This window comes from Gadus chalcogrammus, chromosome 6, assembly GCF_026213295.1.
Source record: "Gadus chalcogrammus isolate NIFS_2021 chromosome 6, NIFS_Gcha_1.0, whole genome shotgun sequence".
In the NCBI taxonomy this organism is placed as follows: Eukaryota; Metazoa; Chordata; class Actinopteri; order Gadiformes; family Gadidae; genus Gadus; species Gadus chalcogrammus.
The window spans coordinates 5,733,925-5,755,463 of record NC_079417.1 but is presented as its reverse complement, the minus strand read 5'-3'; the positions used below and the strand labels follow the sequence as shown (position 1 = coordinate 5,755,463).

The window sequence follows — 21,539 nt, the reverse complement described above, 5'->3', positions numbered from 1 at the left end:
TCTTCCATCATGCACCTCTCCCCGCGTACCGCAGGCCTGTCTGTGACTGATGAACGGTGTGTGTGAAGGGGGGGGAGGGGGGGGAGGCTGCCGTCGTCTCTAATCTCCGTGGTGTGTCCCCAGGGGGCGATGAGGCAGCTGACCCTTGTGATGGGGGACCCCGACTCAGCCAGACATCACTGTACTCTCCCTCCGCCTGGCTGTCCACGCCCCACCCACAGATCACCCAGAACGGAGCTCTCACGTCGGGTAACACGCACACCCTGAGCCCCCCTCCCCTCACCCGCCCCCCCCCCCGGCCCCTGGACGCTACAGGTTTCTCTGTACATGACATCACTCAATGTCCAGCTAGCGGCTTGCCTTCCTTTCTGTTTCTTCTTCTTGTGCTGCAGTTTCAGTTTCACGTCATGCTAGATAATTAGCCAGACAAACACACCATCATTCAAATTGTGCTAGTTTAAAATAACAAATGGTATCAAGTTAAGTTATTAATGTTCATGTTTTGTTGTTAATATGTACTTATTTGTACTTACACTTATTTTTACTTCAATAACTTCAGTGATATTATCAGGTATTTAAATATGGATACAGCTATATACACACCCTTTGCCTAAATGTTTCGTGGTTGTAGTGTAGTACTTAAAAGACGAGGTTTAAGCGTGATCATTAAAGGTTTTACTAAATGTGAGCGCTCTTTCCTCTGGAATGATTTTGGACTCAGGACTCCGAGTCGTCGTACGGTGGCGGTGGTTCCAACATGGCGGAGGGCTCCGGCGATGACGGGGACGACCGGCTGGTGAGTCGATTAGCTTACGAACCCTCTCGGTCCGTTGCTCCGTGGCTGACGTAGCGCTGGGGGGAAGTCGACGGCTGGGTGATTCAGTCTGCAGCTCTGGTTCTGCCCTGAGGCCTCGCTCCAGACGGAACAGGGGGAACCTGCGGGGGGGGGTCTGGGGGACAATTCTTATCACTGTGACGGACATGCGTGTACAAATAGCAGACGATACATGCTTGCAAGGCGCAGATCCTGTGTTATTGTGGTGATGCGACGGCAGCGTTGTAAAAGGCAGTTAACGTGAAGTCCATGTTGTGGTGGACTTCAAAGATGGGATCTAGAGTCGTGGTATTTCTTCTTCAGAAGAAATTCTTCTCTCGTTCAATCTCCCAAAATATTTTTCTTTGTCTACTGATCTGGAACGACTAAAAACATTCCAAAGCGATGCATATGACATCAATGACTTGTATGTATGCATGTGCATGTAGCTCTGTGTGTGTGTGTGTGTGTGTGTGTGTGTGTGTGTGTGTGTGTGTGTGTGTGTGTGTGTGTGTGTGTGTGTGTGTGGTTTCTGTATGGGTCAGTTAGTTGACATGAATGTTACCTGGAGGGGTTGTTACAAGGGGATCATCTCACATTTGTCAGTTGTTGCTGTTGTGTGTTTCACATTAATATTAAAGCTGTTCTCAGTTTCTCAACAATTCAAACAAAGAGCAGATGTAGGTTCCTCCGTCCTGTCTGTAGCAGCAGTAGATGTGACGCTTGTTTTATCTGGTGACACACGTGTTTGTTTTGAAGAGAAACTCCATAGTGTGATTTCATCCTTTTATATATATATTCAAGAATGTTTCAGTTATGATGAAAGTGTGAGTAAATAAGTGTGTACTCCTTTGCAGTCCCTTTTCAAGGATTTAATTAATATCTTAACCTGTAGTTATAATGTTGATAGGATGTTGGCATCTTCTTTGAACCAGTAATCCTGGAGGTCACAGAGAGATGGTTAAGAGTATGTTACCTCAAATTTATCCAAACTTCTGTTTACTCCCACGCTGCGCGACAGGAGTAAACATTCTAAAGAACTGGCGCTGGCCCGGCCTAGAGGTTGTTCTTTCTACTTGTACACTATCCTGTACCCACAGACTAGTGTTTAAGTATCTCTGTACTTGTACTCTCCCAGAGTAGCATTTCATTATCCCATGTAAGGTAGTGTTTTGCTTTCTTCTGTTGTCATTGCCAGTGTTTTCCTCTCATCTCAGATTGCACCGCTTTCTCCTCCTCTTGTCCCGGTAAACCGAACTATGCGTGGCTTGTCATTTCACCGTCACCGACCACAGCTCACGTTTCAGACGGTGACCCCGGGCGACAACAACTCTGTGGTTTAACTCTCTCTTGTCCAACAATACGTTGGGTTCCCTCTCCCTGTGAACACGGTACACCATGCTCTAAGCACTGCCTCTGCAGCTCAACACAAACCACATGTTGGACAACCACATGTTGGTCTCCACAGTATGGCTGCCGTTGACAGTCGCTATAGCAGCCCTGTTTATAAAGAGACACAAAGTGTGTGTTTATAACGGGACTCGCCAATGGTCAACCCCGTAACTTACTGCTGTTGTTCAACCCGGTTGCCATGGTTATTGAGACATTAACCAGCTCCCTAACCAGCTCCTTAACCATGGGAAATTTTGGTCAGTCAGAGGCGTAGTGTTTGCGTCCAAACACACACTTCTCTCTCCTCCGACACCAGAGAAGTGGAAGGTGAGGGGGGGTTGGGGGTAGGGCCGGGGGGGGGGGGGCCCTTGGTTGAGGATGGTGAGGCTGTGGTGGGATCGGAGAGAGGCTTGGCGCGGGGAAGGGAGGATGGAGCCGGCTAGGGGTGTGTGCCGGTGGGTTGGCATTAGGAGCCGGGGCCCGGGACGTCGGCTAACTGTAGTCCTACTGTACTGGGGAGGGTTGTGGAGGAGGCGGGGCCTGGGACAGGGCAGTACAGTGGGCTGTAGAGCCCAGCGGTACCACAGCTGAGCGTGGACCTGCTGCTGAAGTCATGTGGTTCCTGGTAGACCTGCTTCTGGTCTGCCTCCTGCTGCAGGACCCGCTCTGCCTCGCGGGAACGCACACCGGCACTCAGGCGGTAGGTGGAGGGGTGATGGGGGGGGTGATGGAGGGGTGGATGTTGGGAGGGAAGGAGGGATGGATGGATGGATTGAGTTATCAGGGGTAGGATTGCACTGTCAAACTCTTTTTCGTGTTTTAGTCTGTTTTATATAAAAGTGTTTTTACGTGTTTATCATGTATTTTTTGTACTTGCGTTGTCAGAGGACAATATTTCCTCATTTTCTGCACTGCATAGTGATGTGTCAATCAAGTATCAAATGCCTAGGATGTATTATTTTATCATTAGCCTTTCAATAATGGAAACAAATCTGTCACTTTTCGGATGACTGGCCTATTCACTCAGGAGCTGTAGGTTTGATTCATATGGTTGACAGTAGTTCTTGCTATGGTTCCACTCCCTGAGCTGAACTGGTTGCTGCTTCAGTAACCTAATAGCGTGACGCACTGCGTCAGGGACGCGCGCGTCTTAGCTCCCTGTTAGCCTTCATGCGGTTCGTCCTTCGTTACAGTATGCCTCTTCTTGGCATACAATCCCTGGTTCTTGTTCATTCATGGAATTCTCTTTTTTCGATGTTTCCAGGGTACCTCTCTGCGGAAAGGTTCTGTGTTCAATCCCCAGGGCCCGCAGCCTAACTGTAGGTCATTCTAGACTAGAGCATTATGTCATTACACCGATCTGCTCCTTCATGACGTATCTGTGCCCACTGAAGGTGTAAGCATCTACTATGATGACTAGAATATAGATGTCAGTCTATTAACTTCCTCATTCATGTTTTCTCTTATTTTCTGCCAGTTTTTTGTACAATGGTATTTTCTTCTGGTGTGTTTGCAGTGGTTTACCATCGTTTTTTTTTTGTTGTTGTTGCTGTTTTGGTCTTGGTCAGGTTTCTCTTGTGAAGGAAATGTTTGTTCTCTGATTGAGACTAAACACCTGGCTTAATGAAGACTAAACGGTATCTCTTGCTGTAAATCCAGAGGTCAGTGAAGACATTCCTGGTTCCTACAACATGATGGACCCTCAGTTATCCCCTGACCTCACATGCTTTAGAGTAGACCGCAAATCTGCTGCACAAACACACACAGGAAGAGCATCAAAGTATTCATAGGAATAACTAATGCCAATTAGTATTCAAGGTTAATCAATTGAAAAGTGATTACATATTGACCATCCTTATGTATGTGAAGGGACAAGGGTGTCCTGCCATATGAACAGTGAAACCCTTTAAGACTGTAACTGCCTTTCAGATTAAAAAACTCTCAACACTAACATATTTCAGAGGCTTAACTTGATCAGCCAATCAGAGCACTCGTATCATAATTGATCACTTGATAACTCTCAGTTAACCAGTTTAGTTTAACCAATACTAACTATTCTTAACCTCCCCTAACTGGTCTTAGCCAGTATCATTGAACCAGTTCACTAATACAGTCAAACCAGTCCCAACAAGTGCAGTTGAATCAGTCCTAACCAGTACAGATATTGGTTTTAACCAACCCTAGAAACGAGTTTAACCAGGACAACCCTGTACAGTTAAACCAGTCTTAACTAGTACAGTCGTAAACAGCGCTGCCGGAAGTCTTATCCAGTGCAGTTAAACCACTGCTACCCAGTGTTAACCAGTACAGATAAACCAGTGCAACTTGATCTTACCCAGTACGGTTTATAACCAGTGTGACCGGTATTATACATGGCCATAACCAATTTACAAACAGTCTTAAGCAGTTATAGGGTGCAGCTAGTTGCCAGCGTGTTCCAGTGCCGTGTACGATACAGGGCAGAGTGCTACAGGTGGGGGTAGTTGGATGGGGGTCTGACGTTGGTGTTTGCTCTGCTATTTCTGCTTGTGATGACGTGTGATTATTCAAGCAGCGCGGCCTCCTCCTCTTCCTCCCCCTCTTCCTCCTCATATAAAACATTTGGTTGTACTACCCGTTGGTACGCTCTGCCACTGTCAACACGCTAGAGACAGACCCTCGCACAGTAGCAGTATAAGCAAACTCTCTTTCTGTCTGTCTCTCCCTCGCTGTCTCTCTCTCTCCGTGTGTCTCTCTGTCCGTCTGTCTTTCTCCCCGTGTCTCTCTCATTCTGCTTTTTGCCCACGACAGTGGGAGTTCAACCAGAATATAGCTGGTGTGTGTGTGTGTGTGTGTGTGTGTGTGTGTGTGTGTGTGTGTGTGTGTGTGTGTGTGTGTGTGTGTGTGTGTGTGTGTGTGTGTGTGTGTGTGTGTGTGTGTGTGTGTGGTGTGTGTGTGTGTCTGTTTTTTGTGTGTGTTACGTACCTGTACCTGCTCCAGTTCTCATAAATACTCAGGAGATGTTCAGAACTCCCCTCCAGACTTGGAATATTGACCTTGTTTGACAACAGAGTTGTCAATGTGTCTGAGTCTGCATTTCTGTCTGTATGAGTGTGTACATGTTTCTTCAAGTTCTCAGTGAAGAATGCTGAGAGTCAGTGTGTGTGTGTGTGTGTCAGAATATTGGTCGCCTGAAGTGCACCAAACACTGTTTAGTGGTCAATTTTACATATATTGTAAAACTATAATACTTCTTTCCTTGTTTCCCAGAATCCCCTGCTGCAGAGCAATCCTATAGAGTCAGCCCATGACGATGAATCTGAGACCGGCTTCGCACTGGTCGCAGAAACCACATTCCTTCACGAAGTCAGGGGGCACTCCAACGCTAAACTCCGCGAGGTCATCCAGTCCTCCGACGAAAAAGGAGGAAAACCCACCTGGGAGATATTCCGGTCGGACACGACCACACACAACATCATTGACCTCGACGGCAAAGCGCAAAGCTGGCTCAACGTCAGCTCCCACGCGGAGGAACGCGCCATTCCGTCTGTGAAACCCGTCCCTCCAGAACACGGGAAGAGCACACGTATGATTGGTTCCCGTCCGCAGACCCCAGCCAATGACGTGCGAGGGCCAGGAGAAGCTTTAGCCACAGTGGCAAGAAAAGAAGGGGAAGTGATCGTCGTCGGTTCCCAGGAAAGGAAGTATCGACTCGTGGCTGGACCTCCCGGCCCGGTCGGGCCGTGGGGAAAAAGAGTGGGTCTTTCTCTCTCTCTCTCTCTCTGTCTCTCTGTCACTCTCTATTTTTGTTTCCCTCATTTGGAACGGCAGAACAGATATCTTTTGTTACTGTCCATGAATGACTCAAGCCATTAGAAAGGGCATAAAAACACACACAGGATGCAGCACATTAATTTCCCCCTGGTGAGTTATGTCATGGCCACAGTGCCTAGCCCCCGCTCTATAATCAGACCTATATTTGGTTCTAAGGGGGAGGTTGCCGTTGTGTTGAACAAACTAAAACCACATCAACGCCCGACCCTACCCTCGCTGCACATCCACTTAGAGAGATGATGGGGGCCAAACAGGAGGAACTGTTTAAGACGTGAGAAGCTAGCTAAGGCGCCACAGGGACCTTACTCTTTTCCTAGCGATGCCTTGTAGCTGCTGCCAGCCGCCGCAGGCCGGTGCCAGGCCAGCCACTGGTCCGGCCGCCGGGCTGTTAGCGTGTGGTCAGCGCTGGCTCACTGGTTCTCTGTCTCCCACAGGGATGCGCCGGCCGAGAGGGCGACTTCGGCTTCCCCGGCGACAAGGTAGGATGTGTGCTGCTTGTCGTCGGGTTGCGTGATGGGTTTTAGTGCTTATCTTTTATAAAAGAAATATATAAACATGGATTTAAAAACATTGAATGCATCTTGGAATACGATGGAAAATGTGAGGAGGGACTTTGGCCTCATTCAAGCCCAGAGTGATTTCAGATGAACGGTTAATGTTGTATGGTTAGGAAATTCAGTCGGAGGGATGGAACATGATCGCACATTAGCCCAGTCATTTTCTTTTCCTTCACGGCTCGACAATGATGGGTCTACTGTTCGGGTTGAACACATCAAAAGTGTCCTGTCTTCCAAGCCCTAAATGTATTTTTTCGCAGTTATATTGTCATGGAAACCGTTGTTTGCCCTTGCTGTTCCAGGGTTCCCAGGGGTATCCAGGCCTGGAGGGGCGGAGAGGGGAACCAGGGCCACCCGGGCCCCCAGGACTGCCCATCCTGTATCTCGGCAGAAACACTAAAGACGACCGGGCCGCTTTCTCTGTACGTGGGGCAGGTTTGGATCAGGCCACCGCCTCGAACATCGAAAGTCCAACTCTTGGTCCTCAGCGACAAAAATGATAGAAAAAACACACAAATAGTGCGACGCTCATTTGTCTGTGTCTGTGCGTGCCAGCGTGGCACAATGGATGACTCCATACCAGAATTTTCACATCCGCACATTTTGCTTTCTATACCTATTGCGCCTTCCAGTATACATTATGTATTTAATTTGGCCTGACTTATTTGTCAGGAAAAATGTACATCAGGGTTTCATTATTAAAAAACAAGATGAATACAAAAAAGGAAAACAGCATGTAAGGATTTCTGGACATGTATCCCTTGAGTGTGGCTTGGTATGGATGGTCTACGAAAGGGTAGAGTCTACAGACGGTGATAACATCATGGCCTACAGTGCGTCTTTAAGATAGTTTTACTAGCTCAAGTTGGAACTGGAACAGTGAGTGAAGAACATCCACAGTGGTTTAGCTAGCTGGTTATTATCTTAAGGCCAACCAAACACTAAAACCAACCCACAGACTACAGTTCTAGAATGATTACACACACTATTTCTGATCCTTCGTATTGGTGCAGAGTGACATCACCTGGCACTGATTTCAGCCAATCAGAAGGAGTAATTGCAATGCTTATATTTAGAAAAAATGCTTATATTTAGAAAGAAAAGGAAAACAACTTCATCCCTTCTGTTTCATTCTGAGAGTGTGCTTTCAACTTTTTAGAATAATCTGCCTCATCACTATGTATGAAATTCTAAGATTGACATCTGATCTGATAGACTAGTATCAAACCCAATCTGATCCCTAGGCTACGATGAAAAACCCGTCTGTTTACTAGAGTAGTATCAAACCCCATCTAATTATTAGATTAGTATCAAACCCATCTGATCACTAGACTTGTATCAAACCCCATCTGATCACTCGACTGGAGTACACCAACAAAACTCTGTGAACTCATCTGTGTACAATATCCTAATAGTAAAACACGTTGCCTCCCAGTACCTTCACGTTACCGGGTTTCATCCCCAAAGTCTACAGTCTACCTGTGGGCCTCCTTGAGCAAGATTAACCCTAACCCCTGCCTGATCCTTAATGACGTGTATCTAAACAAAGTCAATGTAAACCATTGAACACAGCAGTACAGTCAGTGCAACTTATATTTTAAGAAGTGTAGCACGCACACGGATCCGGCCGCACACGCTGCCTCTCACTCCTGTGTGTCGGTTCCAGGCATTATACACATATACACAACAAGACCCCCCACCCTGACACCCGTTGCCACCCATGGTCACCCCCCCCCCAACCACAACCTCTTCAAACACCCCGATACCACACACACACATCACAGACCTCCCCCCACACCCCCGGCCCTCCCCGCCAGACTCCACCACCACCACCTCCCGGCCCTCTCTCCTGGGTCAGCGCTGTGTCTCGCCGCCCCCCCCTTGCGGTGGTCGGGAGGCCGCGTCGGGGCTGAATGGAGCCCAGTGTTGGCCCTCTCATCGGGGGAGACAGTGGCTGCTCTGACTGGCTGCTAAGCTGCTCCAGACCCGTAGCTAAGATTACCAGGGGAGGTCTGACACTCAGTGCCACCGTACACACACACACACTCAGGAACACACTGACGCACACTCACTCGGGGACACACGCACACACATACACACGCTCAGAAGCACAAACTCACTCTGGAGCACACACACACACAGAAACACAGACGCTAAGATAGCATACGCACACTCAAACACACACACACACACACACACACACACACACACACACACACACACACACACACACACACACACACACACACACACACACACACACACACACACACACACTTACTTGAGAACACACACACACACACGTGCGCGCACACACACACACACGCGTTGTCCCGAGGGGGCCAGCACAAGCACTCTAGTCCAAGACAAATATAACCTAGAAAAGCTGAGCTGCATGGTGTCTGTGACTCTACCACCATGCTAGAGGGACAGATCGTCAGACACGCATGCACGCGCGCGCACACACGCGCACACATATATACACACACACACACCACTCGATGGTTCGATCTCATCATCCATAAAACCAGAAGAATGGACTTGCTCTCGTCTCAACACCTCGTCCTTTACCTCGGGGCAGCACTGTCCTTGAGCTTACCACCACCAGCTGCCTGTTCTGCAGAAAGCACATTGGCCTCTGATGGTAGTTCTTCACTCTGCTACTACTAAACTGATGGATCGCTCACCTGCCTGGTGAATGCAGGGCACACGGTTTAAACCAGATAGAGGTTATAATAGCTCTAGAGATCCTAGATCTGTTTTTCAGCCCTTTTCTAGTTCAGGCTGTGAATACCATCTTTTATAATTTCAATTAGATATTATGAAAAAGAAAAGTGTATAATTTGAGTCACAGAGTCACAGAGTCACAGAGGGAATCAAACCTAACTGTTATATTTGTGTTTTCCAGAACTCCTACTTCTACCATCTGCTGCGAGCCGGTTGGCCGGTGAGTTCTGACCCAGCTCCATAAGGTTGTCATGCAGGCAGTGAACACACGCATACGCACAGACACACACAGGCACAGACAGGCACACACAGACACACACAGGCACAAATGCACTCTTACCACTCTACATTTCCACTTTAAATCACACTCCATCATTGAGTCATATATTATGCTTTTTTTTGTTGTGGTATCATCAGCTTGTTCCTTAACTGCGGTGTCACTGAGGGTGTCCCTGTGTTTGTGTTTGGTTGTAGACGGTACCGGGGGACCCCGGGGCCATCGGGGAGACGGGGCGACCAGGGCCTCCCGTGCGTCGTCTTACCTCTTTCGTCTCGGCAGCCGTATCTTTATTGATTGTTGTTTTAATATCTAAATCGAGCGCTTTGTGAAACATCCGGTTTTACTCCTGCAGGGAATTCCGGGCGACCAGGGAAGCAGAGGGATGCCCGGCCGGCACGGAGATGTGGTGATTAGCCAATTCGGTTTACATTTTTAGCGATTGGCCTTAATGAGTTGTCCGGGCCTTTTTAATTAGTCAGTTAATTGCCAATTAAGCAGAAATGTTCTGACTAAGGAATGGCTTATTCATGTTGCTCATTTCAATGCATGTTGTAGGGTTACCCCGGGCCGAAAGGCATGATGGGGAATCCAGGGAAGAATGGCCGGGATGGGGCCCCAGGTGTGGGCGGGGCCCGGGGCCTACACGGCCCACCTGGGCTCCAGGTGAGGACCCATCAGCAACACCACCCATTGGTGCTCGGACCAGTTATAAAGGGCTATAACCCCCTCTTAAGGGTTTCTGTTTAATCAATTAAAGGGCATCTATTAATTAACCAATCAGCTAATTAACATTTTGGTAAATCAATGTGTTGATTGGTGGATTCATGTATTCATTTACATGAGTTAGCAGGTAGGTTTTCCACTTTCCATTACGTACTGGTTTCTCAGCAGCGTTTTTGTTTGAGGAACCACAAACTAAGGAGTTCTCTCTGAATGGCCAGAATGAATATCTAGTTTCTTAGCCCCTGATTCACACATTTAATGTCTCCCTTATGCTCATGGTGACAAGGGGACCCTAAAACGAAATTAATCAGAACAAGGGTTCACTTTATTGATCCCAGATGGGAAATTAAGCTTAGGGTAAGGAAGGAGGAGTACATTTTTTTATGCTTCCATGACGCTCTGTCTTTGTACTCATCTCGCTCACAGCCTCTCGTGGGGCTAATCTCTGGGACCAAACCGCACAATCAGAGCCCGGTGTTGGGCCTGTTATCTAACCCCAGAATTAGGCACGGTGGGCCCGCTGGGACCCATCTGTCGCTGACGCCTGATCTGTTTCCCACTCTCAGGGCCAGCGGGGGTCAAAGGGGGAGACTGCTACGATGGGGGAGCCGGGCGAGGAGGTGAGAGACTCCTCTGTATATGACCTGTATAGATCTGTCTCTTATATAAGTGTATACCTTACATAACCAGACATAACTCTCCACGCTGGGAGAGGGCAGCCTTACGCCCCTCTGCAGCCGGGCTGGGGGAGGTAGTATCTGGGCCTGTGAGCACACACAGAGAGTTCCCTTTATATCTTGAATGGTTTAAAACTCTTTCTTTGAATGCAGGGTTTAAAGGGTTTTAAGCTCTCTCTCTTGACCACAGGGGTTTCCGGGAGAGCCAGGCCCATGCGGGGACAGAGGGAACACCGGATCGAAGGTGTGTGTGTGCGTGTGTGTGTGTGTGTGTGTGTGTGTGTGTGTGTGTGTGTGTGTGTGTGTGTGTGTGTGTGTGTGTGTGTGTGTGTGTGTGTGTGTGTGTGTGTGTGTGTGTGTGTGTGTGTGTGTGTGTGTGTCATAAATTTGAGACCTGATGTCATCACCCTGTCGAGCTTGGTAAAGTCATTAATATCATTCATAGTCTCACAAATCAATTCAATTCAATTCAATTGATATTCAAAGTTGACTTTGTTTCATCTCCATATTTGTCTCGACCAATCATGTTGCTTGAGGCGGGGAACTGTAAGCATATAATTGCCTCCTCACAGCAAACGCAAACTTGGCAAGCAGTAGTAAACTATAACACACTGTCTGCAAAGGGTTCAAAACAACAATGCGTGTAGACTGGCCACTGTACACGCACATTACAACCTTCGGAAATCTTCATCGGCTTTGACAAATGAGTGTTCTTTGGCTGATTATATCAGGAAACAGGAGATGAAGTGTATCCCCCCCTTTAGTTTCCGGCCCAGGCTCTGTGCTGTCTCCCTTAAGCACTTCTATAGAATTGTATGACCGCTGGTTCCCAGATTACTTAAACTTATAAATCAAGTGTGTGTGTGTGTGTGTGTGTGTGTGTGTGTGTGTGTGTGTGTGTGTGTGTGTGTGTGTGTGTGTGTGTGTGTGTGTGTGTGTGTGTGTGTTGCAGGGGTTTAAAGGAGAAGAAGGAGACGCCGGACCCTTCGGACCACCTGTAAGACCGACATCACGCCACGCCCACTCTACAATTTTGGCTTCAATGTATTTCCTGATGACACATTATGTCATGTTAATCAAAGGATTATCAGAACAAAGTCATGATATATTAAGTTATTCGCAGAGTATCTGTGGATACCTATTATCATATCTGTCATGTCTTGCCATGTGGGCTCATCTTTTTTGATCCAGGGTCTGTCGGGCAAGAGGGGTGTTCAGGGTCTCCCTGGGGCGACCGGACCACAGGTAAGTCACCTCGCCTAGGGGTGGGGGTAACAATACCTGTACGAGTGATACCTTGGTATGTAAGCCTTGTATGTAATGTCCACGCCCACAAAGACATGGCGCCACCATCACATTTCGTTGATGTTCAGAGAAATCAGCTGTCAATGTGAGGAATTGTGTGCGCGTGTGTGGGGTAGACTATAAGTCAATTTAGATACAGGTGACTTTATCCTGTTTATATCTTAACTAAATGGTAAAATATATAACAGTAACATACGTCTTTTGGTTGAGCGCACACACACACACACACACACACACACACACACACACACACACACACACACACACACACACACACACACACACACACACACACACACACACACACACACACTTCCAACAAGCACCTGATTGCTAGCAAACTGCAATTCCCTGTTTAACCAGCGAGGATGCTGAGTTTGTAGTTGCTCTTTGACCTCTGTGTGTTTGTTATTGAGGATGCTGATGAGTTTCGGGTTGCTCTTTGACCTCTGTGTGTTTATGATTTGTTTATTAGGGAGAAGAAGGAGACGAGGGTTTACATGGTCCACTTGGACCAGTGGTGAGCACCTGATCATACTGCACACACACTTCAACCACGACATGCTACATATTGTAGTATGTTATTATGTTATAGTATGAATAATATGCTGTCCGTAATGTTTACCTCAACTGTATGTAAAGTTAAAATTGTTATAGATTTTGTATTGAATACATTTTTAGATTTTTTTTATATATATTTTTTCATATAAAGTTTATATGCCTGTTTTGTGTGTAGCCATTTTTTCCCAGCGTATCATTTTGGAGTTCTTACACTTTATTTATACATTTTGTCATCATTAATCTATCACTGTCCTGGCATTCTGCAGTGACAGCCTTATCTCCCTTCTGCGTTCACAAAGTACATCTGATCGTATCGGTGATAAGGCATCCTTTTGTTTTCTCCCTGAATCTTCAGGGTGCTCCCGGGGTCACGGGAGTGATCGGACCACAGGGGGTCAACGGCTCTGAAGTGAGTGTGTGTGGTGTGCGTGTGTGCCTGCGTGCGTGCGTGCGTTGCGTGCGTGCGTGCGTGCGTGCGTGCGTGCGTGCGTGCGTGCGTGCGTGCGTGCGTGCGTGCGTGCGTGCGTGCGTGCGTGCGTGCGTGCGTGCGTGTGTGTGTGCGTGTGCGTGTTTCTAATGCGTCCCGTGTGTGTCTCTGTGCAGGGAGATCCAGGGCCGTCAGGTCCCCGGGGACGTAGGGGCCCTCAGGTAGGCCCCTGCTGCGCTGCTCAACCAATGTGTTAAAGTCAAAGGCAGGGGAAGACACCGCACAGACCCTGCACGTGTCTCCCAGTGTTCGCAGGAGATGCGTGTTTTAATTTGGGTTGTTGAATAGTGAGATGCGTTTTAGTGATTAACTAATAGCCTGTCTCTGTATAATAATGCACTTGCTTTCGTCTTTTAAGGTGTGATTGTGAGCTGGTCATTATTGCGTACATCAGGCTCGATTACAATGCAGATGCTGTTAAAGATGATAAGAACCAACTGTCTCATCCCATTTTGAATGTCTCCCATAGGCTCTGATGCTTTTGATTTCTGCTGTAGTCTGCTTGTTTCTTTAACTCTGAGTATCTTCCCCACCGTAGAAATGTGGCCTAATGGCCTTATGCAAAGCTAGCGGCAGTTACTGACTGATATATTATCTCCTCCACAGGGCCCCCCGGGGTCAATGGGTGGGTTGGGCCCTGCCGGGCCCAGAGGGCCCCTGGTAAGAGTTATAGCACACACAAGCTTGTTGTCAACTTAATTAGAGGTTAACAAACACCACCTTTTTTTTTTACTTTACCTTTCAATCTTTCATTGATATTATTATAACAGGCAATATGCATTTCAAACCAAAGCTACAAAACTATCATCAAAGTAAATTAAATCTGAAATGGTATACGTGAGCACATTTTCTATTCAGAAAGGGAGGTTTATTGGCTAATACGTTGACTGAATATATTTTTTTTATCAAGAAGTCGAGTTTTGATGATGACACAAGAGGGGTGACGTTTTTTTGTTGTGTTCAGGGTCAGCCTGGAATCAGTGGCCCTCCAGGTCTAAAGGGTGTTGCAGTAAGTTTTAACCCCCCCTACGTTTACCTCATTTTTATTTATTTCTTGTTACATTATATTAATTCTCTTGATTAAATAGTATATTTACGTTATGTACCTTTGCCTGATTTTGACAGGGTGGACCTGGACCAATAGGAAGAAAAGGATTGCCTGGTTTTGAAGGTGACATGGTAAGACACTCTTCTGTGTTACTGTAGGAGTAAGTGGATCTCCTCTGAGTAACTGTACGATGCTGTGCAGTAGTGGAGCTCCTCTGAGTTACTGTAGGATGCTCAGTAGTAGTGGATCTCCTCTGAGTTACTGTACCATGCTCAATAGTAGTGGATCTCCTCTGAGTTACTGTACCATGCTCACTAGTAGTGGATCTCCTCTGAGTTACTGTACCATGCTCAATAGTAGTGGATCTCCTCTGAGTTACTGTACCATGCTCAATAGTAGTGGATCTCCTCTGAGTTACTGTACCATGCTCACTAGTAGTGGATCTCCTCTGAGTTACTGTACCATGCTCACTAGTAGTGGATCTCCTCTGAGTTACCGTCCGATGCTCAGTAATAGTGGATCTGCGCTGAGATTCTCTATGATGCTCACTTATGGTGGTTCTTCTCATTTCTGTTGTCAAACTCAGAAGTAGGGGTGGAAGGAAATATACAACAGCACTAATAGTAGGTGTCTAGCTGTAAGGGTGGTCCAGAAGTTATGGGTTTAAACCCCAATGTGTGTCGTCTACCTGTTAGCATCTTTGAGCAAGATGCCCCCTTACCCCTCCTTCTTCATCACGTGTATCTCGAGCATACATTGATAAAAAGCCTCTTAATAAAATGGCAATTGTTGAACATATGAGAGATGAATGAACGGTCAACAATTCATTCATCAGTCCTGTGCCAATGTTATAAACATCACACTTGATAGTGATGTAGTATCGCTATGCTTTGCACCAAATACTTTGTGAGTGTGTGTGTATATCTAACAATGGTGTCGTAATACAAAACACATCCGATTCTTTCAAGACAGACACACTTAATGGCTAGCTTGAGACATCTGAAACAAGGCTGAGCGTGTTCAAAGAGTGGGCTATTTATAGGGTCATACATCGGTTGCGTGTGTGATACGGTTATAAGGGCGGAGCTCCCAGTTCATTGGGACATGGAATCATTTATCATTTCTCGTGGCTCCTATACCACCTCGTCCATCCTTCAGTCTTTACCATAATGTCTATCTGTCTCTACCAGGGCTGCCAGCTTTAAGGTATGAATTATGGTCCAGTAAAATGTGGATGCATGGTATGAGGTGGGCTGGAATCTCCATGTGGCTCCCAGATTGGAACTCCATCCCCTTCAACGTTGAACAACCGGTCTCTTAACCCTCTGAGAGTATGCAGTAAAGTGGAGGCCAGGCCCACTGCATCGGTAGCATTTATGAACAAGAAAACATTTATATCTCTACATCGATCCGTCACCGAGGGTTTTATAACCAAGCCGGCTATCGTATACCGAGAGTTTGCTGTGTGGCGTGTTTGGGCAGAACTACAAGAAAGGAAAAAATAAATAATAATAATGTGTGTGAGGAGATAGAGTTAATAAATGGACATTTGGGATCCATATGTGTACTTAATATGCCTATGACTAAAAAACCGATAAAAGAATGTCCATGGTCTCTTTTGATATCTAGCATTGTTGGCACATTGAGTAACTAAGACCACTTTCCTAAGATTGAAAACACTTGGCGGAGGAGTCTCCACTCTGAATCTGTATCCATGTTAAAGTGGCGATCTCTGAAGTTCAATGTCAATATATGTCTATGGATTGTGATAAGTCACTATCTATTGCCAAATGAGGTAACGCAATGGTGATTTGGTGAGCCTACAGACCACTGATGAAAGCCCTTGTATTTGCAGTGTTATTAATGGTTTGAACTGGGTGTCCGCGACAATACGTCCAAAGAAAACAAAACGTAGATTTTCAAGATGACCTTTTTAAGAATATCCACCTCCCAAATCCACTGATCTGACCCCTGTTCACCCCTTTATTTTAGGGAAGGACTGGAGTTCCTGGTCCAAACGGCTATCCTGGAGACCAAGTAAGAGTTTTCCTTCTCATTTTACAAAACGATAAACTGAAGTGAAGGTTTTACCGTGCCTGCACCACACTTTACCTCTAGTGCCATCTAATGGAGGATGATGACGGTGGCATTGGTGGTGGTGATGATGGTGGTGGTGATGAGGATGATGATGGTGATGGTGGTGGAATGTATTATGCTGTATCATAATACGTTGTATTTGTTTGAAGCCTTTCAGGGTACTCAAGGTTGCTTAAAAGCAATGGATAACATCTTTAAATAAATAAACACGAGAAAGAGATATTAACAGTAGACATGACATTACACACACACAGACACACACACACACACACACACACACACACACACACACACACACACACACACACACACACACACACACACACACACACACACACACACACACACACACACACACACACACACACACACACACACACACAGAGAGCATGGGGTGTGTGCATGTGTGTTTTAGAGCAGGACTGTATCCTTGGAGATGGTGATATGTCTATGTGCAGTCTGACTCTAACTGACGCAACTGCAGTGGAATTTATTAACAGTTGAGTTTACGCTCCACCCCACTGTTTGGACTCATAACATATGCACGGTCTTGTTTAATCTCTGGACATCAATGTTGGTCGTGTGGAACCGGACATGTGTGCTTAATCACTGTGTTTTAAATGTTTTTTCCTCCACCAAAAGTGACACAGTCTTCCATTTGATGTTGTATTATCACGGCAGCTGTTAGTACATCCCTTCCTCACGCTCCTCATCCTCTCAAACAGACCAGTTACTGAACGTGCTCAATGAGAGTGGACCTAATTCACCACGGGCCATGTGGGTAGGTTGGGTGGGGAAACCACGACGCCTCGATGAAAATTAATTGTACATACTACCTGGGCGGGGAAAGGGAATGCAGAACTAAACATGATGCATTGAGTTGTCATGGTTTCCGAATGGTTTAACCAACCAGGGGATGGTTTAACCATCCAACTAAACGGCATTGCCCCTTGGTGAATAAGGTCTGTAGACTCTGGATGTACCCCTGCTTCTGCCAAGCAAGATTGGATTAGGCACTCCTTGTTCTTATTTCCCGGTATTACGTAAACCGCAATCGTCTACTTCCGAACTATGGTAGCATTACAAGGAAACTGATTTCCAATAATTCTCTCTTTCTAGGGCCCCAGAGGATTAGATGGGGATACCGGAGACCCTGGACTGAAGGGGGACAGAGTAAGGATAATTCAAATACATTGCAAAATACAATTATAATTAATGAAAAAATACAAAATTATAATAAAAATTGTTGGGCCAAAACTTTGCTTGCCACAGGCAACTGGAATATACATATATTATAACACAAACAGTGGTTTGTCTTTTGTTATTTTTGAAGAGTGCTATAGAAGTAAATATTCCTTGCGGTACTTGTACTTAGTGACTTAGGGATATTGAAAGATGAGCTGGCTTGGATACGAAATTCTCCTCTTTCAGGGACCAGCTGGTTCAGCAGGGGTCAGAGGTCAGCAGGGAGAGGGGGGTGGGCGGGGCCTGACAGGGATTCCTGGAGCCAGAGGCCCTCGTGGGCTCCTAGGTGCTGAGGTAGGAACCCCAGCAAAATCACACCTCAATTTCATTGCATAGTGAAATAACAGTAAAATCCTCGCCTACACCTGAAAAGTGTTTTTTTCTGCAGTTTACGTAGAGCAACTGTTACACTCGTTTACATCTATCTTGTGATCTTCTTTCATTCATTCATTTTTTTCTTCCATTCTTTCTTTCTGTCTACTGTTTTCTCTCTTTTCTGTTGATGTCCTTTTTGCTCTCTGCCTGTTTGTCCATCTCTGTCTGTGTGTCCCTCTCTCTCCAGGGTGAAGACGGTGAAGCAGGCCTCAGGGGAGGTGTTGGGAGAGAGGGGTTAAAGGTGAAGATTTTTTTTGGTTCTGCTCAAACACAAGGGCACAAGGTCACCCTGCGACCCTGTGCACTGAGACAAACAAACATACCTTGTGACAAGTTCACCCTGTGACAAGGTCACAGGGTGACCTTGTGACTGTTCGTTTGTCATCAGGTCGCCCGAGAAAACAATGACGTAACTCTAGTAAGGCTCTTAATTAGCTTAACGGTGATGTCATTATAACAAATTACGTTCTGGTTTTTTTCGCTGTGTGCTCTTTTCAGTAAGAAGACTTGCGTCTCTAAATTGTTGTTGAAGTTAAATGTTCACACCTGCCCTCCCTCTGGCTCCAATGCATGAAGTTCCACAGTGCTGTTACAGCCCCAGGCTGGAATTACCACTTGGAAAAGCCCTGGTTTAACTTAACAATCAGTGAAAGGGAGACAAGGTTAATAGGTCCACAATCCATGTCGTTCATCCTGAAGTAACACACAGTAACAGTAAAATATGGTTGAAAACCAGAGTCAAGCGGAGCCTTTTGTGTATATTCTATATAATTGTAATGAATGCTATTGACTGTTGCTGTCTGTTGTTATTCAAGGGAACCCGAGGACTCACGGGACAGCTTGGAGAGCTAGGATTAAAAGGGTTCAAGGTATTTATTAAACTGATGATATTTCAGCCTTGTTTCTATTATTGTTACGACGTTGGTCACGTGACTAAAACGAAACACACTTAATTCCCATCTTTGTGACTGCCGCTGCTCTCTCTGGTACAACGAACTTAAACACCATTATTAGGACTGTGTGTCTGGTCTGTCATTTACAACGCACTCGGTTCCTTTGTCCTGATTATTTATTTCCACTGTTGCTGCCCCAAAGACGATAACAATTCTTAATCACTACAATTACTTCATTGTTACCAAATAGACATTACATTATTATTATTAATGTATTGTTGTGAATTCTTATCAGGGTCGTACCGGACTCTCTGGTCTCTATGGGATACCTGGCACACCGGTAAGACTCACAGACCCTGTCAATTCCCCCCTACACCAACATCACCAACCCAAGCATGCAGAGAGTAGACCTGATCTAGATTTTGTGGCCTGGGCATGTGTATCAATGTGTGTCTCTGTCTGTCTTTTTGTCTATGTGTATTTATGTGTGTGTGTGTGTGTGTGTGTGTGTGTGTGTGTGTGTGTGTGTGTGTGTGTGTGTGTGTGTGTGTGTGTGTGTGTGTGTGTGTGTGTGTGTGTGTGTGTGTGTGTGTGTGTGTGTGTGTGTGTGCTCAACCAAAAGACCCTCGGACATAAATGTGTTAGCGCCTCGTCACCACTTCAACCTGCTTCTGTAACCTGGTTACTGTAGTGGCATTTAAAACAAGATAATGATACCACTGTATCTAAAAATACTGTATGTGTATCTGTATTTCTGTGTGTGTTTGGTTTCAGGGTTACCCAGGTCCAGTTGGGACGGAGGGAGCAGAAGGAAAGCCCGGTACACAGGTTCCCATTTTATAACTTTTCATTTTTGACTCCAGTTGATGTTACCTGCCGGTTGGGAGGAGCAATCGGCAGCCCCTCCGAGCTAAACCAATCATATCTCAACGTTTCAGTAACTGTCAGCAGTGTCCGTGGTGATGTGTGGTGTTTTGACCTATTATAGGGGTCTGCTGGGTCAGCTGGTGCTCCCGGGCCTAAAGGAGACCGGGTGAGTGACAGCCCTGTAATATTCAGCTTCTAATAGCGGCTAAGAGGGCCTGGGTTCCGACCCTAATGTAGGCACCCTGGAGAAGGTGTCTCCCTGCTCCTACCCACTACTAGTTACTAATGTATCGGAAATTGGAATACTGTGTTAGTCAGCTGAATTACCTTAATGTTTAGTACTTCTATTTAGTACTTTATCAGGCGATTTTATCCAAAGCGTCTTGCAGTGAATACAGGTACATAGAGTTAATGAGCAGGTAGGAGTTAGGTAGGCAGATGGAGGACGTTGGAGTTTCAATCTCCGGCACTCTTTGTCGAAGGGTCATATTCTAACACCGACCGCAAGATCGCCTAGCGATCAACACACTTACATTTAGTGATTTAGTAGATACTTTTTTCCTTAAACTTACAAATGAGGCAGAGGACAATCAAAACAAACTATCTAAATTGGAGTAGTTACAAAAAAGGGGCTGTGTGTCCTTGTTTCAAAAAACAACAACTGGTAGGCAAGGCAAGGCAACTTATTTATATAGCACTTTTCATACATAAGGCAGACTTAAATTGCTTCACATACAAACATTGTCATACAATAAAATAAAATAATTGTCATACAATAAAATAAAATAATAAAATAAAATATAATAAAGTAAAAGAAAACATATGCAAAGAAATGGGTAAAATAGAAAGTTAAAAAGGCATTTTAGTATTAAAATAGAAAATAAAGGCAAAGTTAAAAAAGCTTTTTAGAAAGTGCAATGTATTTAAGATTTAGCAGAAAGCTAAAGCAAACATAAAAGTCTTCAGTCTTGTTTTTGGTAGTACAGAGTAGCTCTAGAAATCAGAAAGAAACAAAAAATATTTTAATCAGTGCTAGTGCAAACAGATTCAACGTGCTTTTTTAAATTCCAAAAGAACAGTACAGCCCAACAAAATGCATTCTTGATCACTAGAGCTAGATCATGAAATATAGGAAAATGTTCACAATTCATCTAAACCTATCCATTCCATCTATTTCAAGGGCATGGAAAAAGCTAAGGTTGCACCTATTTGCCTCGAGCCAAGGTGCAGCGGCTTTTTATTGAGTTTACTATTCTGAGGAACGCATTCTGCCTGAGGACGCAGTCCAGGTTTTTTTCCAATTCAAACCACAAGCTGCAACACAATCGCGAAACAGTCTTTAAAATGTCACTATGAATTGCCGGGCTTGACGACACTTCCACGGGCCACTTCAGCGAACCAACACACTGCACGATCTCAGAGAGGTCTCCAGGGGATAGTAATCACGTTAATTGTGTTTTCAGGCAAGCACTGAGCATAAACACCTATAGTTCAAGTTCATACTACCTGGCTTACTGCTGCCCGCGCTCCGTGCTTCAAAGAGATGTTTAGAGAAACCAAATACTGAAATGAAAGCTCAGGCGGTCTTGGATTACATGGAGGACATTCTTGAACAACATTCCCCCCAGGAAGATGCCAAATTACACGGAGGAGTTCCATCCACATGTATCTATGTTCT

At 45.7% G+C, this 21,539-nt stretch overlaps 1 protein-coding gene across 1 annotated transcript; it reads left to right on the top strand.

Moving 5' to 3' along the window:
• Window positions 1-723: 723 nt before the first annotated feature.
• Window positions 724-14,976, top strand: LOC130384268 (collagen alpha-1(XI) chain-like). Its single transcript, XM_056592382.1, has 15 exons — window positions 724-796; window positions 5,456-5,920; window positions 6,454-6,498; window positions 6,879-6,998; window positions 9,485-9,523; window positions 9,778-9,831; window positions 10,873-10,926; window positions 12,175-12,228; window positions 12,764-12,791; window positions 13,149-13,258; window positions 13,453-13,497; window positions 13,943-13,996; window positions 14,301-14,345; window positions 14,462-14,515; window positions 14,971-14,976. The coding sequence occupies exons 1-15, from the start codon at window positions 758-760 to the stop codon at window positions 14,974-14,976; spliced, it is 1,212 nt and encodes a 403-aa protein (XP_056448357.1). The 5' UTR covers window positions 724-757.
• The last annotated feature ends 6,563 nt before the right edge of the window (window positions 14,977-21,539 follow it).